Below are 20,286 nucleotides of genomic sequence, written 5' to 3'. Positions count from 1 at the left end.
CATAAATCCTCGAACCCACCTACTTCCCCTAGGAGTTGTATTCATTTATGTTTCTAATGGACTGGTGAAGTATCATGTGGCAGTCTGGAAAGGGTGTGCATGTGTGGTGAACCTGCTCAAAAATCTCCAGAAAAAGTAGCTGGAGTTGTGCTTCTCACACAGGTCTTCATTGGTGAAATCACCCATGATTGAGGATTTATGTCCTGCTTGCTCTTGAGAACACCCTCTACAGGTAAGTAACTGCTATCAATATTTAGTGAAAGCTGCAGCACTTCTAGCAAGATGGCTTGGAAGGGTGTTGTACTGCTGAAAGTGTTGCTGCATGGATTACTGGTTGTCCCCTACACCCTTCCCTTGTTACCTCACTTATATTAAGTGCACACCAAATTGATCCTACCACCAGGGTAGTGTGGGGACCTGGCAGTAGTTCCAAAGTTGGCATGTTCTGTTTCTACCACAGGGGGAGTTCCCGGCGCTAATCGGCAGTGCAGCCACATTGCTGTGCGCTGTCTGATTGCTGCACGAGTAGTGCGTGAGCCCTTGCCACCTTTTAAATAGGTGGCAATAAGGGCTCAGGCAGTAAATAGACGTGTGCTAATTTTAATATTAGCACATGGCCATTTACTGCCCCATTAAAAAAAAGGATTTTTCCCATCACGCTAAAAAATAGCCCAGTGTGCACCAATTTCATGCGCCAAAATTAGTGCAGGCCACTTTTTACCGTGGCTTAGTAAAAGGGCCGCTTAGAGGGGTACCTCTGACTTTGGTAGAATCCTTTAAATATTGGAGAGTCATTCTCGATGTTGAGCTTAGCTTCCATGTGCAAATTTCAGAAGTTACTAGGTTTTGTTTTTTGGCCTTGCGCCATGTTAGATCAGTCCAGAATTTCTTAGATGACATCCTGTGCAACACTCCTCTATACTCTTGTCACATCCCACCTTGATTGTTGTAATTCTGTCTACATTGGCCTGCCTAATTATCTTCTGAAAAGACTTCAGTCAATACAAATGCTGCCATTAGATTGTTGACTCATGCATGGCTGTACTGATCACATTACCGCTTTGCTTTCCCAGCATCATTGGTCACCTGTTTATTACAGGATGCAACATAAGATTTTTACCCTTGCATATAAAGCCCTTTTCACGAGTGCTCCACCTTATCTGCAGCCATGACTGTTCCCTATATGCCCAACTGTCTACCTTGTTCAACTACAAAAAAACGCCTTTCCATTCCATCCGTCTACCCTGCTTGGCTTGAATCTACACAACGTTTGGCCTTTTTCTTCATAGCACCCACACTCTGCAATACTCCTCCTGTTGCCCTTTGTGCAGAACCAGTCATATTTGAAGTTCAGGGCTTTGTTGAAAGCTCATTTGTCTTCTCAAGCTTTTGGGAGTGCCCTGGAACATTGAGAACAGGAGACATTGCACTGTCTTTTCTGTTTCCTCCTGTTCCTTACCTTTTCTGTCAGTATTTATAGCTCCTTTCTTTTGAATATCTTGTTTTAATTTTGTAAATGACTCTGTTTGGTGACATCAGAAGGGTGGCATATTAAATCAGCAATAAACATAGACAAAAACATACTGCTAGCAATAGAGTTAATGTGACATTCAGTAGAGCCCACTTGAGGGGACTGTGTGTGAGATCATGCCGTCTGTTAAATAACAGCTTGTACAACGTATAGAAATGAGTTCAAATCAGGGGTGGACTGATAGTGGTCGGGGCCCCTGGGTAGGCCACTACCTGCCGCTGCACTGCCCCCCGCACTCTACAGCTTCCCCACTACCGCAGTTGACACCCCCTTTCACACACCTTGAGCAAGTGGTCCCTCCCCGGTCTCCTACCTTGAAGGGCTCTGCTACTACTACTTATCATTTATGATAAGGAAGAGGCTATCCTACCCTGGTTAGGCCCCTAGAGGGCGCTGTTCCCCTAAAATGTCCAGGGAGAAGGGCTGGGTGAGTCACTAAAGGGAGCCAGTAAGGGGTGTATAGCAGGAGGTCACTAGGACCGAGGAGAGTCCTGGAGATGGAAACAGGTGCAGCAGGTTATGGGCTGGGTCCTGTTTGGCCATTGACCACTTAATACCCCACCTGAGTGGTGAGGGAAAGAAGGAGAGCTAGCCGCTGCAGAAGAGAGCTGGTAGCTGAGGCAGGAGGATCCCCATGAGAAGTACTGGCTGAGCCCTTTGGACTGGTGGTGAACTGTGTGCAAAGCAAGGAAGCTGGCTGGGGTAAGAAGGCCCTAGAGCGTCAGGTATAAGAACTGTGTGTTACAAGGAAGGATTGTGTGTCCAGATTACAAGGGGACTGGGTATCCATGTTACAAGGAAGGACTGTGTGTCCAGGTGCTTAAGCTGGAAGATTGAACTGAGTAGGAAGAAATGTTTAAGCTGGAAGAACTGTTTAAGCTTGTAAAAGTGTTTTAAGCTGGAAGAAGTGTGCCCCAGGGGGCTGGAATAAAGATTTGTATGAGAAAAATCCTGTTGATGAGACCTGACTATGTTTGCCTTTTTGAGAACCAGGTCACCCTGAGTAGAAAGGGGTAGTAGACTAATTTGCATAAAATCTGCATACCGAGAACCAGCTCACCCTGAGTGAAGAGGGACCTGGTATCCTGAGGTGGGAGCTTCATCTTCACACATTTCTATAGTGCTACTAGACGTACGCAGCGCTGTACAGTTGAACATGAAGAGACAGTTCCTGCTCGACAGAGCTTACAATCTAATTAGGACAGACAAACAGTTAAAAGCAGCATCAAAAAGGTGGGCTTTTAGCTTAGATTTGAAGATGGCCAGAGATGGAGCTTGACGTACAGGCTCAGGAAGCCACTTGGTAGGCAGAAAAGAACTCCATTCTTTCCTGCCTGCTATCGCTACTGTGCCCAGTGATGCCATGCTTTCAAAATGGCTGCTGAGACCGGTAGTCTTGCGGGTCTTGGCAGCCTTGCGAGACTGCCGCAAGATGTCTTTGCAGCCATTTTTAAAACATGGCAGCGTTGATGCCACCAGAGTAGCAGCAGTGGGCGAGAAAGAATGGGATTATTTTCTGCCCCAACAGAGGCCACTAGACCACCAGGGCCTTCAAGGTAGGACCAGGGAGGGCTGTAATGTGTGGTGGTGGCGGGCAACCAGGCAGAGCCTCTAGGCCCTCTAGAGCCTCTGGGCCCTTGGGCACTGCCCGGTTGTCTGAATGGTCAATCCACCCCTGGTTCAAATCAAGTCTGAAAATATGACAAGAATGTAAACAGAACACTAGACAAGTTTCTTATTGCCCTGTGTAAGAGTTGAGTAGCTGATGGTTGCCTGATTTTAATAAGGTGAGCAGACAAGATAGTGAGGAATAAAAGTGGAAAATATTAAAAATAAAAATGATACTTCTGCATTTCTGACATCCCGTCTATAGGTGTGAAGATGGTCTCTGGTCATGGTATTTAGAGAATCTCGTTCTGCATCACTTTTCCCATTAACCACTAGTGGAAAACAAAAAAATGAATCACCTTAAATCTGAGCCTATAGATTTCAACCTGAGTACAATTTGCTCCGATTCTGGCCGATTGGAGCTCACTCATTATGTTATGTGTCTTCATTTAACTTGGCATCTTTTTTAAAGAAATCAATTGAAGGTTTAGCTTTGGTCATACAAAGAATAACTATAAACTCAATTAAGGAATTTTAGCACCCTAACACACACAAAAAATCCATAAATAAATAACTGCACTGTGGGTGATAAATTGAGGTGCGATTACAAATTTGGTTCTGCATTCATCAGGTAGGACATATTGAATAATCTATTTTCAGGGCTTATTTTCTGGGTGAATGGCCTGGAAATAGAAAACAGTTCTGCCACTTTTTTTCAGACTTCAGAGCAACAGGGGTGCTCCCCTTTAGCTTCTCCCTTCTAAGCAGCCTGCAAGGAAGAGATGGAGAGGGGTGAGCCAGGAGCAGAGACTAAAACAGTCACTGGGGCTCCCTAATCCAGTCTATTTTCTTATGTTGCTCCACTTGCCCCTTCCCCAAGCTCCATAGTTCCACTTCCTTTCTGTTTATAAATTAAGTCCTGGTTTTCAAAACAAAGGATGGCTTTATAATGCGTTTGATTCCTATACTACCTTGCATTCAATCCCAATGCATGTTTACAAATTATCACTCATATGCATAAGTTAAACACCATCTAGATGTGTGGACTGTCAGAGCATTTCTGCACTGACTTTATGTGTGTGTGTGAGAAACTAACATAACCACAGGATGTCACCATTGTTCCACTAAAGTGCAGTTGTAAACTAGCTATTTGGCAATAACAAAACTTTCATTGTATCAGATGCTTATTTCAGTGATCTTGCCCAGACAGAAATGCTTGTATATATGTAGCACTTGTTTTAGGATGAAAAGGCTTACTTGAGTCTGCAGATTGCATTATCTCCCGTAGTAGGTCCAGTGTAACACTTTCAGCAGTTTTTCCACTCACTTCTCTGGTCCTTAATGTGCCGCCCAGTACTGCAATGAGTATTAAATAGAGTATTAATATATTGAAGGTTTTTAGGGAGAGAGAGATTAAAGGCTGCCCTCAGTCACATTTTCCTTTAGCCCAATTTGAGAGGAAATCAGTTGCTGCATACAAAAATACTTTAAAGTTAAAATACTATATGAAAAATAACAGATTTGTTTAGAATGTGGGTTGGTTTTCTTCTCCCTGTCTCACTTTGTTCTTCATCCACTCAAATCAGCTGTTCTTTGTAATCTAATCTGTGATTCAACAATAAAGGAAATAAAAGACATGAAGCAGAAGAAACCCCTTTAAAAACATTTAAAAACTATTTTAATGTATTCAATTCTTGGATCAAATATTAGATGGGTCTTACTGCAGTTTAAAACATTTATTCTAATTTGCAAAAAATCAGTAATAATATATCTTTCTATAGCACTCTCTGCTTATTGTGATGTATAGGCTAAGTTACGAGGATACAATAAATTTGCCTTTGAGCAGAGAAGTTAAATAACCTGCTTGAGTCATAGTAAGCGATGGGGAAGAAACTTGTATCTGGGATTGGCATGTTTCACGGCTTTGTGGTAGATTTAAAATAAAATACTGAAGTCTATCTCAATTTCTCAAAGAACACCATGACTTAGGTTTGATTCCTGGGCCAGGACTCTGCTCTAGGGCAAACCAAGGAAACACCAGAGGCAGTTTTCATAGGCCCTAGTGGGAAGGAGTTCCAGTCATTGCTCAATGATGACACCTAGTGGCCAGATGTGGGGGTCAACATTAGACGTGTTCTCACAGAAACAATGGTCTTGTCATGGCTGGTCTTGAGTTGGAAACTACTTGAGTCATGACCCTTGAGCTACTGAATGACAGTGACATAAGTTTTGCCTAAGCAGCCACCATAGGGGGAGAGTCTAAGAACAAAGTGGGTTTGATGGTCCTTAGTCTTGTAGTTGCTGCCCAGAGCGATCTCTCTATGGCCATCTTTCGGTGACAGACAGAAATAATACAGATTAACAGTGTGATCCAGTGAGCCAGTATTTATGCTCTCAAACTTGACAGCTTCCTGCCCTCAGAGTCAGAGACACTAATGGTGCCCCATCCCAAACATTTAATGCCTGAAAGTGAGAATGAAGGCTAAAGAGTGAGATTTTTCTAGTAGTGTTTCGGAGGTATAAATATATGCATGTCACAAAGTAATCTATTCTTTTTACCCTCAATCGATCTCCATCTTCCAGTGACCTCCCCCCCTCCTTAACCTTAATCATCCCTGCACTCCTCCTCAGCAAACTGTCCTTGATCTTGATTGCCTCTGGCATCCTCCCAGCAAGCTCAACCCTCAAACTACAAACCCCCCCAGCAAATATATCCCTTCTGTACTCCATCACTCCCCCCCTCAGGCAAATTCTCCTCTTTGGCCTCCATAACCCTTTCTATGTCCTCCTTCCTACTACTACTACTACTTAACATTTCTAAAGCGCTACTAGGGTTACTCAGCGCGTCACACCCATTATTTCCCACGCCTCATTTTCTCTAGCAGGGGTCCCTGTGTGATATGCTTTAATCTTGCCTGAGTTTATCATTATTTCCTAAAATATGTAACTGCTTGGTCTGGAGTCAGTACTTGTACGAGTCAGGTATCCCAATGATTGACTGTAGCCTATGGGTATGAGAATGGGCAAAATGTTTGCAGTACTTGGTTTGCCATCCACAAGCAGGTGGTATGCAGGCACAATATAAGATGGTGTTATCCTGATGGCTCCTAGTGTGTGGATGCTCTCCTTCAGCTCAGGGAAACCTCCTCCTCAAGGGGTTACTTTAATTTCCTGCTCCTGACCATACTCGTGTCCTATGTGACTACCTCATGCAAGATAGGTTGGGTGCATAATTTTTGATGTCATATTCTGGTGACCTTATAAATCATAGGCATAATCTTCCCAGGATTCAATATAATGTTAACCTGGCCCTTCCCCTCACCGGGCTAAGTAAGATGGGAGGTGAAAATATATCCACAGGTAATTGCAAACCAAGATTCATAGTAGCAGATCCATCCTAGCCTTGGAAATGACTGAGCTGGAAGCCCAAAGGAGCAGAAAGAAACTGCCAGGCTATGAAAAAAAAATAGAAAGAAAAAGAGTAGAAATGTAAAATGCAGCCATGGACATGTAGATCTACTTCCAGCTGAGCAGATCAGACTTGGAACTCGGACTGATTTTACTGGCCTCTGTGAGCCTATATAGATAAATAACTGTCTGATGACCTTTGTTATTATAACCTTTTTCTTTAAGGCAAGATAACCAGCTCTAATCTGTTCAGGGAGTGCAGATAATAGAAGCAGTCAGGGAACTGAAGAGATGATGGAGATAGGCAGACATTCTAGTACAGAAAGGTCTAGCAGAGGTGCAGTTATACACCATCTTTGCTCAAATATATAATTAAGCACCTAGACAGAATTTTTATTCGAATTTTGAAAACATACATGCCAAAAAGAATATAAGAACACCAAAACAAAAAATAATATGCAATATAATCCACAAGCCCAATCATGAGAAGAAACGAAAGATACAAATCAATAATCAGTATAGCAAATAAGGGCCATAAACAGACTCCCACAATCTAACCCTTTCTATTCCAGATCTCCTGTTTCAACCCTGCACTATCCCCATCAAAGTAAAACATAAGCAATTATTTTTCCAGGGCTTGTTTTAGACATGCTAGGGCCTAGGGCAGAAATTAAGGAGGGACCCTTCCATTATCCTCCCTGCCCCCCCTAATCTCCCCTCCAGCCATTACTATCACACATAAAACAACTTTAAATGACTTTTGCACACACAAAACACAGACAGACCCTCACCAAATACAGGACAAGGGATCACAAATTAGAAATAGAAGCATGAAAATAAAAATTGAATTGGGTTAAATTTGGCAAGTACTGCTACACTGGAGAAATAAAAACAGAAACATATTTCCTTTTGTACTGAACACAATACAGAGATATCTGTGATGCACATTCTGTCTTTGTTGTCTGGATACTTTATTGTTTCATCATGTTGTTCCAAGTTTCTCTTTTCTGTTTTCCTGTCTTCTGCTAATTCCTTTTCCGGTGCCTGCTATCCATTTGTCTTTTTCTCTCTCTCCTGTCTCCTCCTGTCTTGTTCCATTCCCTCACTACACCTGTATCTGGCATATTGATCTTTCCCATTTAGCTCTTTCTTCCCTTTTTGTTTTTCTGCCTCTCTCTCCACTCAAATTTCACCTTCTTTATCACCCTTCTCCTCCTGTTTACTTTTCAGCTATCAACTTTTCATCCTGTCTCACTTCCTAACTCTCCCATTTCCCATCTCACTCCTTCTCCAGCTTTCTATTCCCTTCCATCTTTCATCTATTCCCCATTTCTGCATTTCTACTGTCCTTCTCTTATAGAGACCTGCATGGGAATGGGGTTTGCGGGAATCCCGAGGGTTCCACAGTTCTGCGGGGATTCTGTGGGAATGGAAGCAGTTCCTGCAGGGTTCCCGTGGGGACGGAAGCAGTTCCTGCAGGGTTCCCGTGGGGACGGAAGCAGTTCCTGCGGGGTTCCTGTGGGGATGGAAGCAGTTCCTGTGGGGTTCCTGTGGAAGCTTATGCTGCACTTGCGCTAGACTCTCACCTAGCGAGCACCAAGTTCTTTGAGTGCTGTCTCCTCCTCCTCCTTGCTTTAACATCACAGATGTAGAAAGTCTCCATTAAGGAGGCGGTAGAGATACAAATGGTGATGACATTCAAAAAGGTATGGGATGAACACTGAGGAACTCTAACTAGAAAATGGAAGTTATAAAAAACCTAAACTTATTTACATTTGTACCCCGTGCTTTCCCACTTGTACCTGGGGCAATGGAGGGTTAAGTGACTTGCCCAGAGTCACAAGGAGCTGCCTGTGCCTAAAGTGGGAATCAAACTCAGTTCCTTAGGACCAAAGTCCACCACCCTAACCACTAGGCCACTCCTTGTGCGTGGATGTGTCGAGTGACACTTAGATGGCGACTCTGGCTGTGATGAACTAGGGCCGATATCGGGAGACCTGTACAGTTTGTGTCTCATATATGGCAATCTGGTTTAGAATGGGCTGGAAAGGGCTTAGACAGCAACTTTAGTGGCTGGGACATGAGGACAGTGCTGGACAGACTTTTACGGTCTGTGTTCCACAAATGAGAAGATGAATAGGCTGTAGTGGGCTTCAAGGGCAACTCCAGCAGTTGGAACATAAGGATAGGGCCAGGTGGACTTCTATGGTCTATGTCCCTGAAATGCCACAGAAAGACCATGATCAAGTATATAATATCACATTCTTTGTTGATTTAATCATAAATTGATAATGATTGTGACTATTGGACAGACTGGATGGACCATTCTGGTTTTTATCTGCTGTCATTTACTATGCTACTATTAATCCTCTCTGCTCCTGGGCTGATGCGCAGACCTCAGCTCTGACACAGCCACGAGCGTCAGATGTCACCTGACCTACTGGCGCATTCATGTGGCAATCTCTTAGCACACAGTGCCAGTGAATCGGAGAAGTGTTACATGTGCGCACCAGAGTGTTCCAACTTCTGTTCCTTCCTTGCCTGCAGTGCTGCGGCTCAAATCCAGAAAGAGACTGAGAGAGCCAACAGGAATTATATTTTTTATGTGCCATTAAATTCTTATGGGACTGGGTAGGGACAGGTTAAATTCTTGCGGGGACGGGCAGGGATGGGTTAGACTCCCCATGGCGATGGGCGGGGACGGGTTAGATTCCCTACGGGTTAGATTCCAACAGGGACGGGCGGGGGCGGGTTGGATTTCTGTCCCCGTGCAACTCTCTATTCTCTTACTCATTTCCGTGACCTCCCCCTCATGGTTCCATCATTTCCAGTATCTCCTCTCCCTCTCTGTCTACTCATAGCTCAGCAACTCCTATATAAAAAGGTAAAATGAAAAGTCATAAAAAGTACAATGGGATAAAAAATTTAGAAAAGTAAGAAATAATAAATAAATAATAAAAACATGTCTCAAGACATAGTAAAAGACAAAAAAATCATGCTAATGTGAAACGTGCTTTATGTACAAAGTAAGAATAAACACTTGAAGGAGAAGAAAATGTTGAACTGAACTGGATATACAGATGATCATGTGAAATATGAGTAACATATGGAGTGTGTTATATAATATAACACTGTGCGCTGTGATTACAATGGCTATTCCAGAAGACTAAGAAAAATTTGAGTGTGTACAATAAAAAGTCCCCATTTGATACTTTGCTGACATCACTGGGGGAGTGACAGGCCCAGTCAACTGGGCAGCCCTTCCCAGTATGTAGCTTCTTTCCCTCCTGCAGCGGCATTTCAGATAGTTTATTTATTTTAAAAATCTTATATACCACCTAATTAACTAAGTGGTTTACAAAAAGCCTACATAATCATATTCTACAAACCTAACATACAAACAAGCAAGCAACCCTTCTTCCTCTCTTCCTGACAGTTCATTTTTAAATGAAGTTTACATTCAGTTATACAAGTAGTATAATCAGAAGAGATATACCCCAGCCGGGTTTTACTTCCATTGCTTTCCATTGAAAGCAATGGAAGTAAAACCCGGCTGGCTCAATTACTTCCATTGAAAGCAATGGAAGTAAAACCCGGCTGGCTCAATCCGTCCTCCTTTTTCTGGAGCCATATGGTAACCCTACTCCAGAGAATCATGGGGTCATTGTGAAGTGAGTAATGTTGATGAAAATGAAAGGAGCCAGTTACTTGAAAACATGCACATTCAAGTCAGTGTTGATATGGTGCCAGTGGCCTTTCTTGGTTGGCTGCCACCCGGAGCGGTTTGCCGCTGCGCACCTCCCCTCCCCTCCCCAGGTGCAGCGTCGTCCATCCCCCCTGGGTGTAGCATGACCCCCCTCCAAGTGCAGTGCCCCCCATGGGTGCAGCATGACATCCCCCAGGTGCAGCATCCCCACAGCGCATCACTGTCCCCCCCGGTGCATGACTTCCAAGCCCCTTCCCCCCCAGGTGCATTCTTCTTACCTGCTGGGGTGCTGGGAGCAGCCACGCAGCTGTCGGCCATGTAGGTTCCCTGCTCTCTCTGCCCCAGAACAGGAAGTAACAGCAGAGGGAGCAAGGAACCAGCGGAGCCGACAGCTAGGCAGCTGCTCCCTGCACCCCTCCTGCAGTGTGCACCTGGGATGGACTGCCCCCACCGCCCCACCCTCGGTACGCCACTGTATGGTGCTGGAATCCAAAGAGTTGGGTCTGAAACAGAAGGTCCTTGGTCTTGTCAAGGGAAAGTGAGAGAAAACCATGAGATTGGTACTGCAGTTAGTAGGGAAAAGGAGCACACTATGATTATGAGAGCAGTTTCATCTTTAACCACATTTTCCAATTCATATGTAGAGCTCTATGTCCATTTCATGACTCTACTAAGTACATTAGAATTAAAGCATGCTTATGCCAATGAGGTTTGATAAGAATGGAAACAGCACCATTTTGGATTAATGTTATCAAGTGCCTTTGAATAAGAAGCACAATAAATAGTTACTAGTAATATGCATTTGTTTGAAATGACATGGGAAATATTAATAACATTTCCCATGTGGTTTTGTGTCATTTTAGCCCTAAACAAAATTTCTGTTTTTTTTTCTGTGCACACTATTTGAACAATAGGATAAACTATTAGTAAGCACTATTTTGAAACAGTGCACTATTGCAAGACAGTGCATATTGTTGAAGAAATTGCCCTGAAATGAAAAAAACAAAAAACAAAGTGAAAAATCCTATAACAACATGGGAATCTAAACAAAACTTAAATTTTTGCCCTGTGGCTCTGGGCAAGTCGCTTAATTCTCCATTACCCCAGGTACAAAATAGGTACCTGTATATAATATGTAAACCAGTTTGATTGTAACCACAGAAAAGGCAATATATCAAATCCCATCCTCTTTCCCTTCCCTTTCCTTTCTTTTGCATACCCCTAATGATCACAGTAAGAAGGATTGGAGGAAAGAAAGTAACTCGAAGCAGGTGACTCACTTACCTACAGGAACCGGAGAGGACGGAGAAGGTTTTCCTGTTTGAGGTGGAGTTTGGGAATGCAGGGAAGGTGGAGGTACAACAAGGCTGCAAGACACAAATCAAACTTATTAGTGTGTGCTCTAAATACATGCCATCTGCTGGAAGATGTGGAGGGGCATTTTCAATATGATGTCTAAATCTGATTTTGTACGTTTTGCTGAACATGTCCAAAAATCAAGTGGCAAACATAGCGATTTTTGAATCAGAAAAACGTCTATCCTTTTGTTTTGAAAATGGCCATTTGCTAGATGTTTTTGTGGCCTAATGGTTAGTGCAGTGGGTTGAGGACCTGGGGAACAGGGTTCAATTCCCACCACTGCCTAACAGTCAGCAGTGGGTTGAGATCCTTGGGTACCAGGTTCAATTCCCTCTGCAGCTCTGTGTGATCCTGGACAAGTCACTTAGCCCTCCATTGCCCCAGGTACAATATAATATTAGATTGTAAGCCCATTAGGGACAGTATCAGTATCTGAAAAAAAGAAAACTGTAAACCTAGGTGGTATATACATATTTTTTTTTGTGTGTGCACAGTGCGTCTATATTCTTGGACCATTTTCCAAAAAAAAACCAAAAAAAAAAACAAGGGAAAAATGTACAAAAACAAGCCATTGGGATGTAACAGGGACCAGCATTCTTAGTAGACTGGCCACACAGACATCCCAGCAGAGCAATGGGGCATCCTAGGGGACACTCCAGTGGACTTCACATAAAAGGTCCCACGTACACATCTCACCATTACCCCATTATATTGTATGGTGAGCCCTCCAAAACCCACCAAAAACCTACTGTACCCAACTGTACACCACTGCAATAGCCCTTATGTCTGTAGTTGTCACCTATATGTGGGTAGAGTAGGTTTCCGACAGCTCACACTTTCTACCACAAGAGTAACAGTTAGAGTGGGTTATGGGCCTGGGTCCCCTTCTCCATTATGGCAGAAAAACATCCAAGTTTTGGGAACGCCCAAGTCCTACCCCTAACATGCCCCTGACTCACCCCCTTGTGATTTGGTAGTACTGCACATAAACTGCATAGAAACATGTCTTTAAAAATTGTTTAAAAAAAAAATAGTTATTTGGACATTTTGACAAAGCCCTCCCCCCATCCATCTGCTGCTCTGTGCCACTTTTTGGATGTTTTTCTGCTTCAGAAATGAGCTCCATACTATTTTAACTTAAAGAACCCTGCCTCTCCAAACACTTCTTGCGTTATCTTACCTTCCAGCAGAATTTGTATCCATGGAAAGCTAAAGGAAACAAAGAGGAGGTTGGCTGTTAAAGGAGTGATGCCAGGTTTTCTCCCCATTCCATATGCTATGATGTAAGAAATGTATTTACTGAGAGTTTCACTACTATTGGGACATTGTGTTTAAAATGATCTCTTGGGGTCTCCTTTTCCTTCATATACCTCACGCAAAGCAAATACTTTGGAACAGGTGAGTTACTGAACATTACCATATGGGAGACTACAGTACAGGATCTTCTTGGTAGGGCTGGGGCTGTTAGAGCTTGTGTACCTTCATGGTTGATTAAGGGTAACATTAATCATTGACAGGTTATTATCATTGGCCATATGCACTTTGCAAATAGAAACATAGAAACAGAATCATGACAGCAGGTAAGGGCCATATGGCCCATCCAGTCTGCCCTTCCTCGGTAACCACTAGCTCCTCCTTTTCCTAAGGGATCCCACGTGCCTGTCCCACACTTTCTTAAATTTACTACATATCGTATTTTTCGGACTATAAGACGCACCGGACCATAAGACGCACCTAGGTTTTAGAGGAGGGAAATAGGAAAAAAAAAATTTGCTTTTTCCCTCCTCTAAAACCTAGGTGCTCCGGTGCGTCTTGTCCGAATCCCTCCCTCCAAGTTCGGGATCGCCCTCCCGGCCCTGTCACCACCTCTCCCCTTACTCACGCGATCTTCCCTGGTGGTCTAGTGACGTCGGGGCAGGAAAGAGCCCCCTCTTTCCTGCCCAGCGTGCTGCTCTCCATCCTCCTGTATGCATTGCTGCCTGACGGTCTCGGCGAGATTCAAAATGGCCGCCGAGAATTGACGTCTCGGTGGCCATTTTGAATCTCGCCGAGACCATCAGGCAGCAATGCATACAGGAGGATGGAGAGCAGCGCGCTGGGCAGGAAAGAGGGGGCTCTTTCCTGCCCCGACGTCACTAGACCACCAGGGAAGATCGCGTGAGTAAGGGGAGAAGTGGTGACAGGGCCGGGGGGGAGGGCGATCCCGAACTCGGAAGGAGGGAGGGCGGTCGGCCTGCCAGCCAGCCAGCCAAATCTCTACCTTCGGACTATAAGACGCACCCCCCATTTTCCTCCCAAATTTTGGGGGAAAAAAGTGCGTCTTATAGTCCAAAAAATACGGTAGTTGAGTACAAAGGTCAAATATTTCAAATTATTTAAATGAAGTTCACATCTTTAGTACCCTTCTCTGTTCCAGAAGTCTTCCGATTTCAGCTTGCAAGCCCTTGATCTGTTCATCAGCTGCCTTCTGAGTTTCATAGTGGAATTGCTGCTCCTGAAAGATAGAATTTTCAGTTCTGAAAGTCAACTCAAGCTCTGATGAACTCAGAAAATAATTGTGATATGAAAAGTAAAAAATATGTGTATTTGGTTTCCTAATATAGCTTCAAGGCTCATCGTTATTAGAAATTTTAGAGTAAATGTTGATGTTTTGTAAAAATCGTTCTATGAATTTGTGTCTCCACACTTCTAACTCAAAAAGTTCAGCACTCAGCCACCAAACCCCGTTCATCCTTGCAAAATATGACTCATATGGCCATTAGGGGTTCTTTTGGTTTTATCCTTGGTTTTATGGAAACAGAGAGACAGGGAAATTGCAGCTAACGGTGACTGCCTAGCTTATGTACTCAGCTCCTTCTTCCATACTGAAGAACATAGATATTAGGGGACGGATTCTATATAAGGCGCAGTGAGTAGTGCACGTTAAATTGTGCGGGTGGCCAATTTACATGCGCTACTCATCTGAGGAATTAGTCAGTTAGTCATAATAGTTGGCTGATAACAACAAATTATCATCACTAATTGGCAATAATTGGAATTTATGCATGCTTCTTTTTAGGCATATTCTAAAAGATGTCCGTGTAAATTCCAATGAGCGTAGCTGAAAATTGGGCATGGCCACGGGAGGAGTGTAGATGTGTCGGGGGTGTCAATCACATTTATGCATGTTGTTATAGAATTTGGGGGAACACACATACATTTAGGTACGGGCATTTACACCAGGTTTTCAGAAGCATAAATCGCCATGCCTATGTGTACGCACATTCTCCCGACCTATGCTATTCTATAAACTGTGTCTTACTGTAGATGCAGTTTATAGAATAGCACCATGTGTGTTATTCCAACGCGCCTACATATAAGACACCTTATATAGAATCCGGCCCTAGATGTGCCATAACGAGTGAGATCAATGATCCATCAAGTCCAACCATGCACGTCACAAGTACTCAGAAGGATCCCAAGGATTGTTCAGAAATAAGCAGTGGCTTTCTTAAGCCTACATGGCTAAGAGGTTTATAGATTTTTCCTCAAGAAACTTGCTTAACCGCAGGCACTGACTTTTCACAATGATCAGGGGTGGTAAACACAACACAAATTACTCCTCCCTGGATACAGTGAAAGAATTTGCTCAGTATCGGGGCTGCACGGCACCCAAAGAACTGGCACCTATGGCCTAAACCCTTTTTAAACCCAGCTACGCTAACTGCCTTGACCACATCTTCAGAAAACAAATTCCTCAGTTTATTGTGCCTACTGCAATATCATAGATCATACTTAGAAAGGAAGCTGTCAACATAGGCTACTGTTAAGATGGGTTATTTTTCCACAAGTTGTGCTATTTCAGCACAGGGTCTCATTGCTTAAAATGGGGCCCTGTGCATGACTTGTGGTAAAATAACCTGTCTTATCGGTAGCCCACACTGATAACTTCCTGCCTTAATCTCTTTCTTTTTCCCTCACTGCCAACGACAAGAGTCCTCTGTTCCTGTCCCAGGTCTCTTTTGAATTCCAGCATCATTTTTACCTTCACCACCTCCCCTTTCTGCGAAGGAACTCATTTTTACTGTATGTCTGAGATCACCCCTCTCTAGCATCCTGCCATAACTTTCTTTGCCATACCCAAGAAAGTTGTTCTAGTAGCTGATCTCTTTGTGCTGTGAAGGTTCGTTTTGTTTCTTCTAGAAGCCTCTGCAGTCTGCTTTCTTCTTGCCTATATTTAATTCACATACATCAGACACAATATCAACACTGAAGTTTTAACACAGTAATTTAAGCCTTGCCCTCTATATGGTACTAATTGTTTGAAACTGGAGGATACACAGAGTTATATATAGGGTTTTTGAATGGTGATAACGAAAGGGAGGGTTCTCAGTATATGCAGGGCAATATGTTCACTTTGCATATATTGGGGATAATTGTATACAACATTTTCCATAGGTAAAGCATGTTTTACACATGGAAAACTGCTGTTATAAAACTGCATACATAGTAACATAGTAGATGACGGCAGAAAAAGACCTGCACGGTCCATCTAGTCTGCCCAACAAGATAAACTCATATGTGCTACTTCTTGTGTATACCTTACCTTGATTTGTATCTGCCATTTTCAGGACACAGACCGTAGAAGTCTTGCCCAGAACTAGCCCCACCACCCAAACACCAGCCCCGCCTCCCAATCTCGGCTAAGCTTCTGAGGATCCATTCCTTCTGTACAGGATTCCTTTATGTTTATCCCACGCATGCTTGAATTCTGCTACCGTTTTCATCTCCACCACCTCCCGCGGGAGGGCATTCCAAGTATCTACCACTCTCTCCGTGAAAAAAGAAAGCACACGCATGAAAATTAGGCCCACTACAAGACTGTGCCTACTTTTATCTGTGCAAAGGTGTTCCTGGAGGCCTAGTTTTGGGCAGAGCTCAGGTGGAGTAATGATATATGGGCGTATGCTATAAGATATGCTTATACACTCAGAATATGTGCATACGTTTACACATTCATCAGAGCAGATGTAAATTTGTGCAAGATGATTTGTGCACTATCAGGGATCACTGCACGAGCCAATTTTGTACAGGCACAATTTTTCCTATGTTGCCTTTACAAAATATCCGGTCAATATTAAGCTGGTGGTGAGAGGAGGAAGTGATGTCATCTGAGAGATGGCTGCTTAGCTATCAAGCTCCTCCAAGCCATGGCTGCTAGTTTTATTTTGGCTCCTCAAGGACTTCTCCTGCATTTTATTGCTTACGGGAGATGCTTAGCAGGAAAAGTAAGCCTGATCTTCAAAGCTAATGCTTTTCAGCCAGTGGAGTGAATGATTTGTAATTTTGACTTTTAGATTTATTTTCAAGAGGTAATTCTATATGTAATAGTTCTTATCTTTTGTAAATCATTCTAGACCCTACTTGGGGATACTATAATATATAAAACCTAGATTAAATTAGATTAGATATGACTGTCCCAAGTATCCATTATTCTACCTCTTCTATTTTAATTACTGGAGCAGCTTGTGCGCCCTACACTCTGATAGCTGGATCTCACACTGTTAATGGAGAAAGTCATCCTACTCCAGATCTGCCAACTTACTCAGTTCCAAGAGGGAGATTTTAGGCTAGTCTTGGATTTCTGACAGCCCCATCCTGATGCATTATGGGACCTACAGCATTGATTTCAATAGGTAGAACTGAAACTACAAAATAACACAGTGCTTTGGTATCTTAGTTCAAAACTAGGACTGGTAAAAACATTTCCCTTTTGGACCTTGGTAACTTGGCAGCTTTGCTACTCACATCCAACAGCTACTGACGTAGGAGCCAACTTTTCAAAATGATTGAAGGTGCTAAACCCAATGAAAATTACCCTTTCCTGGACACAGTTAAGAGTTTGCTCAATATTAGGGGTACTCAAGTACTCACAGAACTGGCTCATATAACACTTCATTCTGGGGTCCTTTTACTAAACCGCAGTAAAAAGTGGCTTGTGGTAGTGCGAGTGCATCTTTTGGGCTTGTGCTGGGCCAGACATCACTCATCTTTTCAATCCAGAAGTTATGGAGCTTTTTGTCTAAGTCCAGTTGACCCCTGAGGAAGGCCTTGTGCCGAAACTTGACCCATGTAGGGTCATTTGGGTTACCTCTTCAGTGTCTTGTGGATTATTTTATGTGTACCTTGACCAATAAACTCTTTTTATTTTGCCTGGCATTTTGGAACATTTTCCTTCCACCCTTGCTTTGGTCCTTGTTTCTTCTGTGGAAGCTGTGTGGACCCTCTTTTGTTTGGTTTAAAATCATCTTTCACCATCAGAAAAGAAATTCTTACAATCTGTTCCCACCTCAGCTAAACAACCTGAAAAATTCTGAAGATGAGTCTTGTGCATTCATTCCTGCAGTGGCACTAAATTGCTTAATGTACTGATTCCTTCAGTTTTACCTCCTCTGTTCCTCCTCGAGGTGTCTTCTCACACTTTGTTCCTGTTTCTGTTTCTCGATGCGTTGCCTTTGAAGCATCTCACGTTCTTCTCTGGAAAAATGGAACAAATCTTTTCAGTCTATTGTGAGGAAATGCACCTGCTTTCGTGGGCCATACACACGAGGAAGACTGCATTCCTAGACAAAATATATGTATGACTCTTGCATGCACTGCGTAATGCTGAGTCATGTGCCTTATGTAGACAGACAAACCAAAAAGTAGGGGTAAGCGAAATAGACACGTGCAGCCAAATATAGAATACAAATCTTTATTAGGCACCACTCATACAACAGACCCGACACGGGGCTGTGTTTCAATGGGAAACACCCTTCTGTCTCAGGGGTCACTCACTTCAAAAAATGATATTTTATATGAGTAGGTGCAAAAGCAAAACCATAGAATGCAGGAACTACTTGTAACAGCAAACAATGTTTGGATGCCGTCAAGACTGCCAAACATTGCTTGCTGATAAAAGCAGTCCTGCGTTCTATGGTTTTGGAAGGATTTATTAGTGGTGATTACACAGACCCCCAAATTCTATAAATGGTACCCAGAGTCAGGAACATAAGTGGGTGCAGTTACAGAACAGGGCCAATTATGCACATAAAAAGGGGATCGTTTGCAAAGCATCGGTAAGCGCAATGCAGGCCTACCGAATGCTAAATCAGGACTACCGCCAGCCCAATAGTAGTTTCGTCCTGAGCACATGACATTTACGGGAGGAAAAGAAAACTCCCAGAAATGGCTTGCGCAGTGGTAACCCAGCAGTAATCGGGCATCACTGCGTTGCTGCCTGGGTACCATCAGGTTACCGCGGGAGCCCTTTTCACCACCTCAATGGGTGGAAGTAAGAGCTTCTCGCCGCATGGCCATGTGGTAAGAGTTCTCTTACCACATGGCCATGTTTGCCTGGGGGCTTTTTATTCGCTGCTGTAAAAAGGGCCCTGTCATGCAGGAAAAACAGCCCCCGCTGCTAGCTCAGGGCCCTTTTTTTTCCATAGCTTGGTAAAAGGACTCCATAATAAACTAACTGGCACTAACCTGGCAAATAAGTGGTAATAAATACAAGTTCTAATTGGCATTAATTTGCAGTTGCACATAACATACTTATGCCCCTATTCTATAAACAGTGTGCTTGACTTCTCTCATGCACAAATGCAAAGGGGGCATTTACAAGGAAGGATCATGGGCATGTCAGGGGCAATCCAATTATTCTTGCTCGCACTTTATAGAATAGATGCCTTTACCTATCCAGCTGTCGCATTTAGGCACAACCATTTACATGATGCATAACTGTGGACTTACATTAGTATTTTTTAACAGATTTGGCGCACAATTCACCATTATAGAATACTAGCTTAACGCCCAGCGTTTTGGTGCCTAACTTTTTAGCGCCAATTATAGAATTGCCTTCAGAACATTTAGAGGGGTTTAGGTGCTTTATAAAGACAACGTATTTATGCATATGACTTTATAAAGTAGACTCCTAGAACTAATTCCCAAGAGCACACAAAATTACACACCTGCTCCGAGGCAGGCACGGTTTTCTGTACTCTGTGTGGGAACATGTGGATTTTATACAGCACGTGTACCTCACAGCTGTGCTCCAGCTCCATCCAAATGCCTATGCATGGCCTGCATTAAAGAAGCATGCTTTCACCATCATGCACATACGTGCACATGCTTTCAACATCAAGCATACTGGTATGCACACATATGGCTACACATTTTTGCAGTAATCATGCTTTGCATGTAAATAATACTTTGTAAAAATTTACCCCATGCAAGACACACACCAAAGCAATCTATAACATGCCATGATTTGCATTTTGTTAGATCCACCTATGTAGGAGTTCATATTCAAAGCGATTTAACTAACTAGAAATGGCTGCTCACTGTTTAAATCGATTGTTTGGGGGCTAACCGTCTAGTAGCGCTTTAGAAATGATAAGTAGTAGTAGTAGTAGTAACCGGCCATATTCAGAGGCACTAACTGGATAGTGCCACTGAAAATGTCTGGTTAGTGCCCAACGTAAAACCGGCTATTTTGGGGGCATTCAGGGGGAGGAGTCAACACTTGACTTGTTAAGTACTGATATTCAACACTTAATCAGCCAAGGAAAATGCATAAATAGGATTGAATAGAAGTCAGTCCTATCTTTATGCAGTTTACCATGACTGATTAAGAGCTGAATATCACACTTAGGGG

At 43.2% G+C, this 20,286-nt stretch overlaps 1 protein-coding gene across 2 annotated transcripts in view; it reads right to left on the bottom strand.

The window, feature by feature from the left end:
- Positions 1–20,286, bottom strand: part of LOC115482553 — an 88,777-nt gene that overhangs the window by 6,192 nt on the left and 62,299 nt on the right. For both annotated transcript variants that reach the window (XM_030222430.1, XM_030222429.1), the window contains 7 exons: positions 18,039–18,128; positions 15,732–15,822; positions 14,014–14,106; positions 12,793–12,821; positions 11,538–11,620; positions 4,397–4,495; positions 3,377–3,471 (listed from right to left, as the gene is read on the bottom strand). In XM_030222430.1, coding sequence (XP_030078290.1) covers positions 3,377–3,471; positions 4,397–4,495; positions 11,538–11,620; positions 12,793–12,821; positions 14,014–14,106; positions 15,732–15,822; positions 18,039–18,128 — 580 coding nt within the window. The remainder of the gene's footprint in view (positions 1–3,376; positions 3,472–4,396; positions 4,496–11,537; positions 11,621–12,792; positions 12,822–14,013; positions 14,107–15,731; positions 15,823–18,038; positions 18,129–20,286) is intronic.

Source organism: Microcaecilia unicolor, chromosome 13, assembly GCF_901765095.1.
Source record: "Microcaecilia unicolor chromosome 13, aMicUni1.1, whole genome shotgun sequence".
NCBI lineage: Eukaryota > Metazoa > Chordata > Amphibia > Gymnophiona > Siphonopidae > Microcaecilia > Microcaecilia unicolor.
The sequence above is the reverse complement of the archived record's forward strand: the minus strand, read 5'-3'. Positions and strand labels throughout refer to the sequence as shown.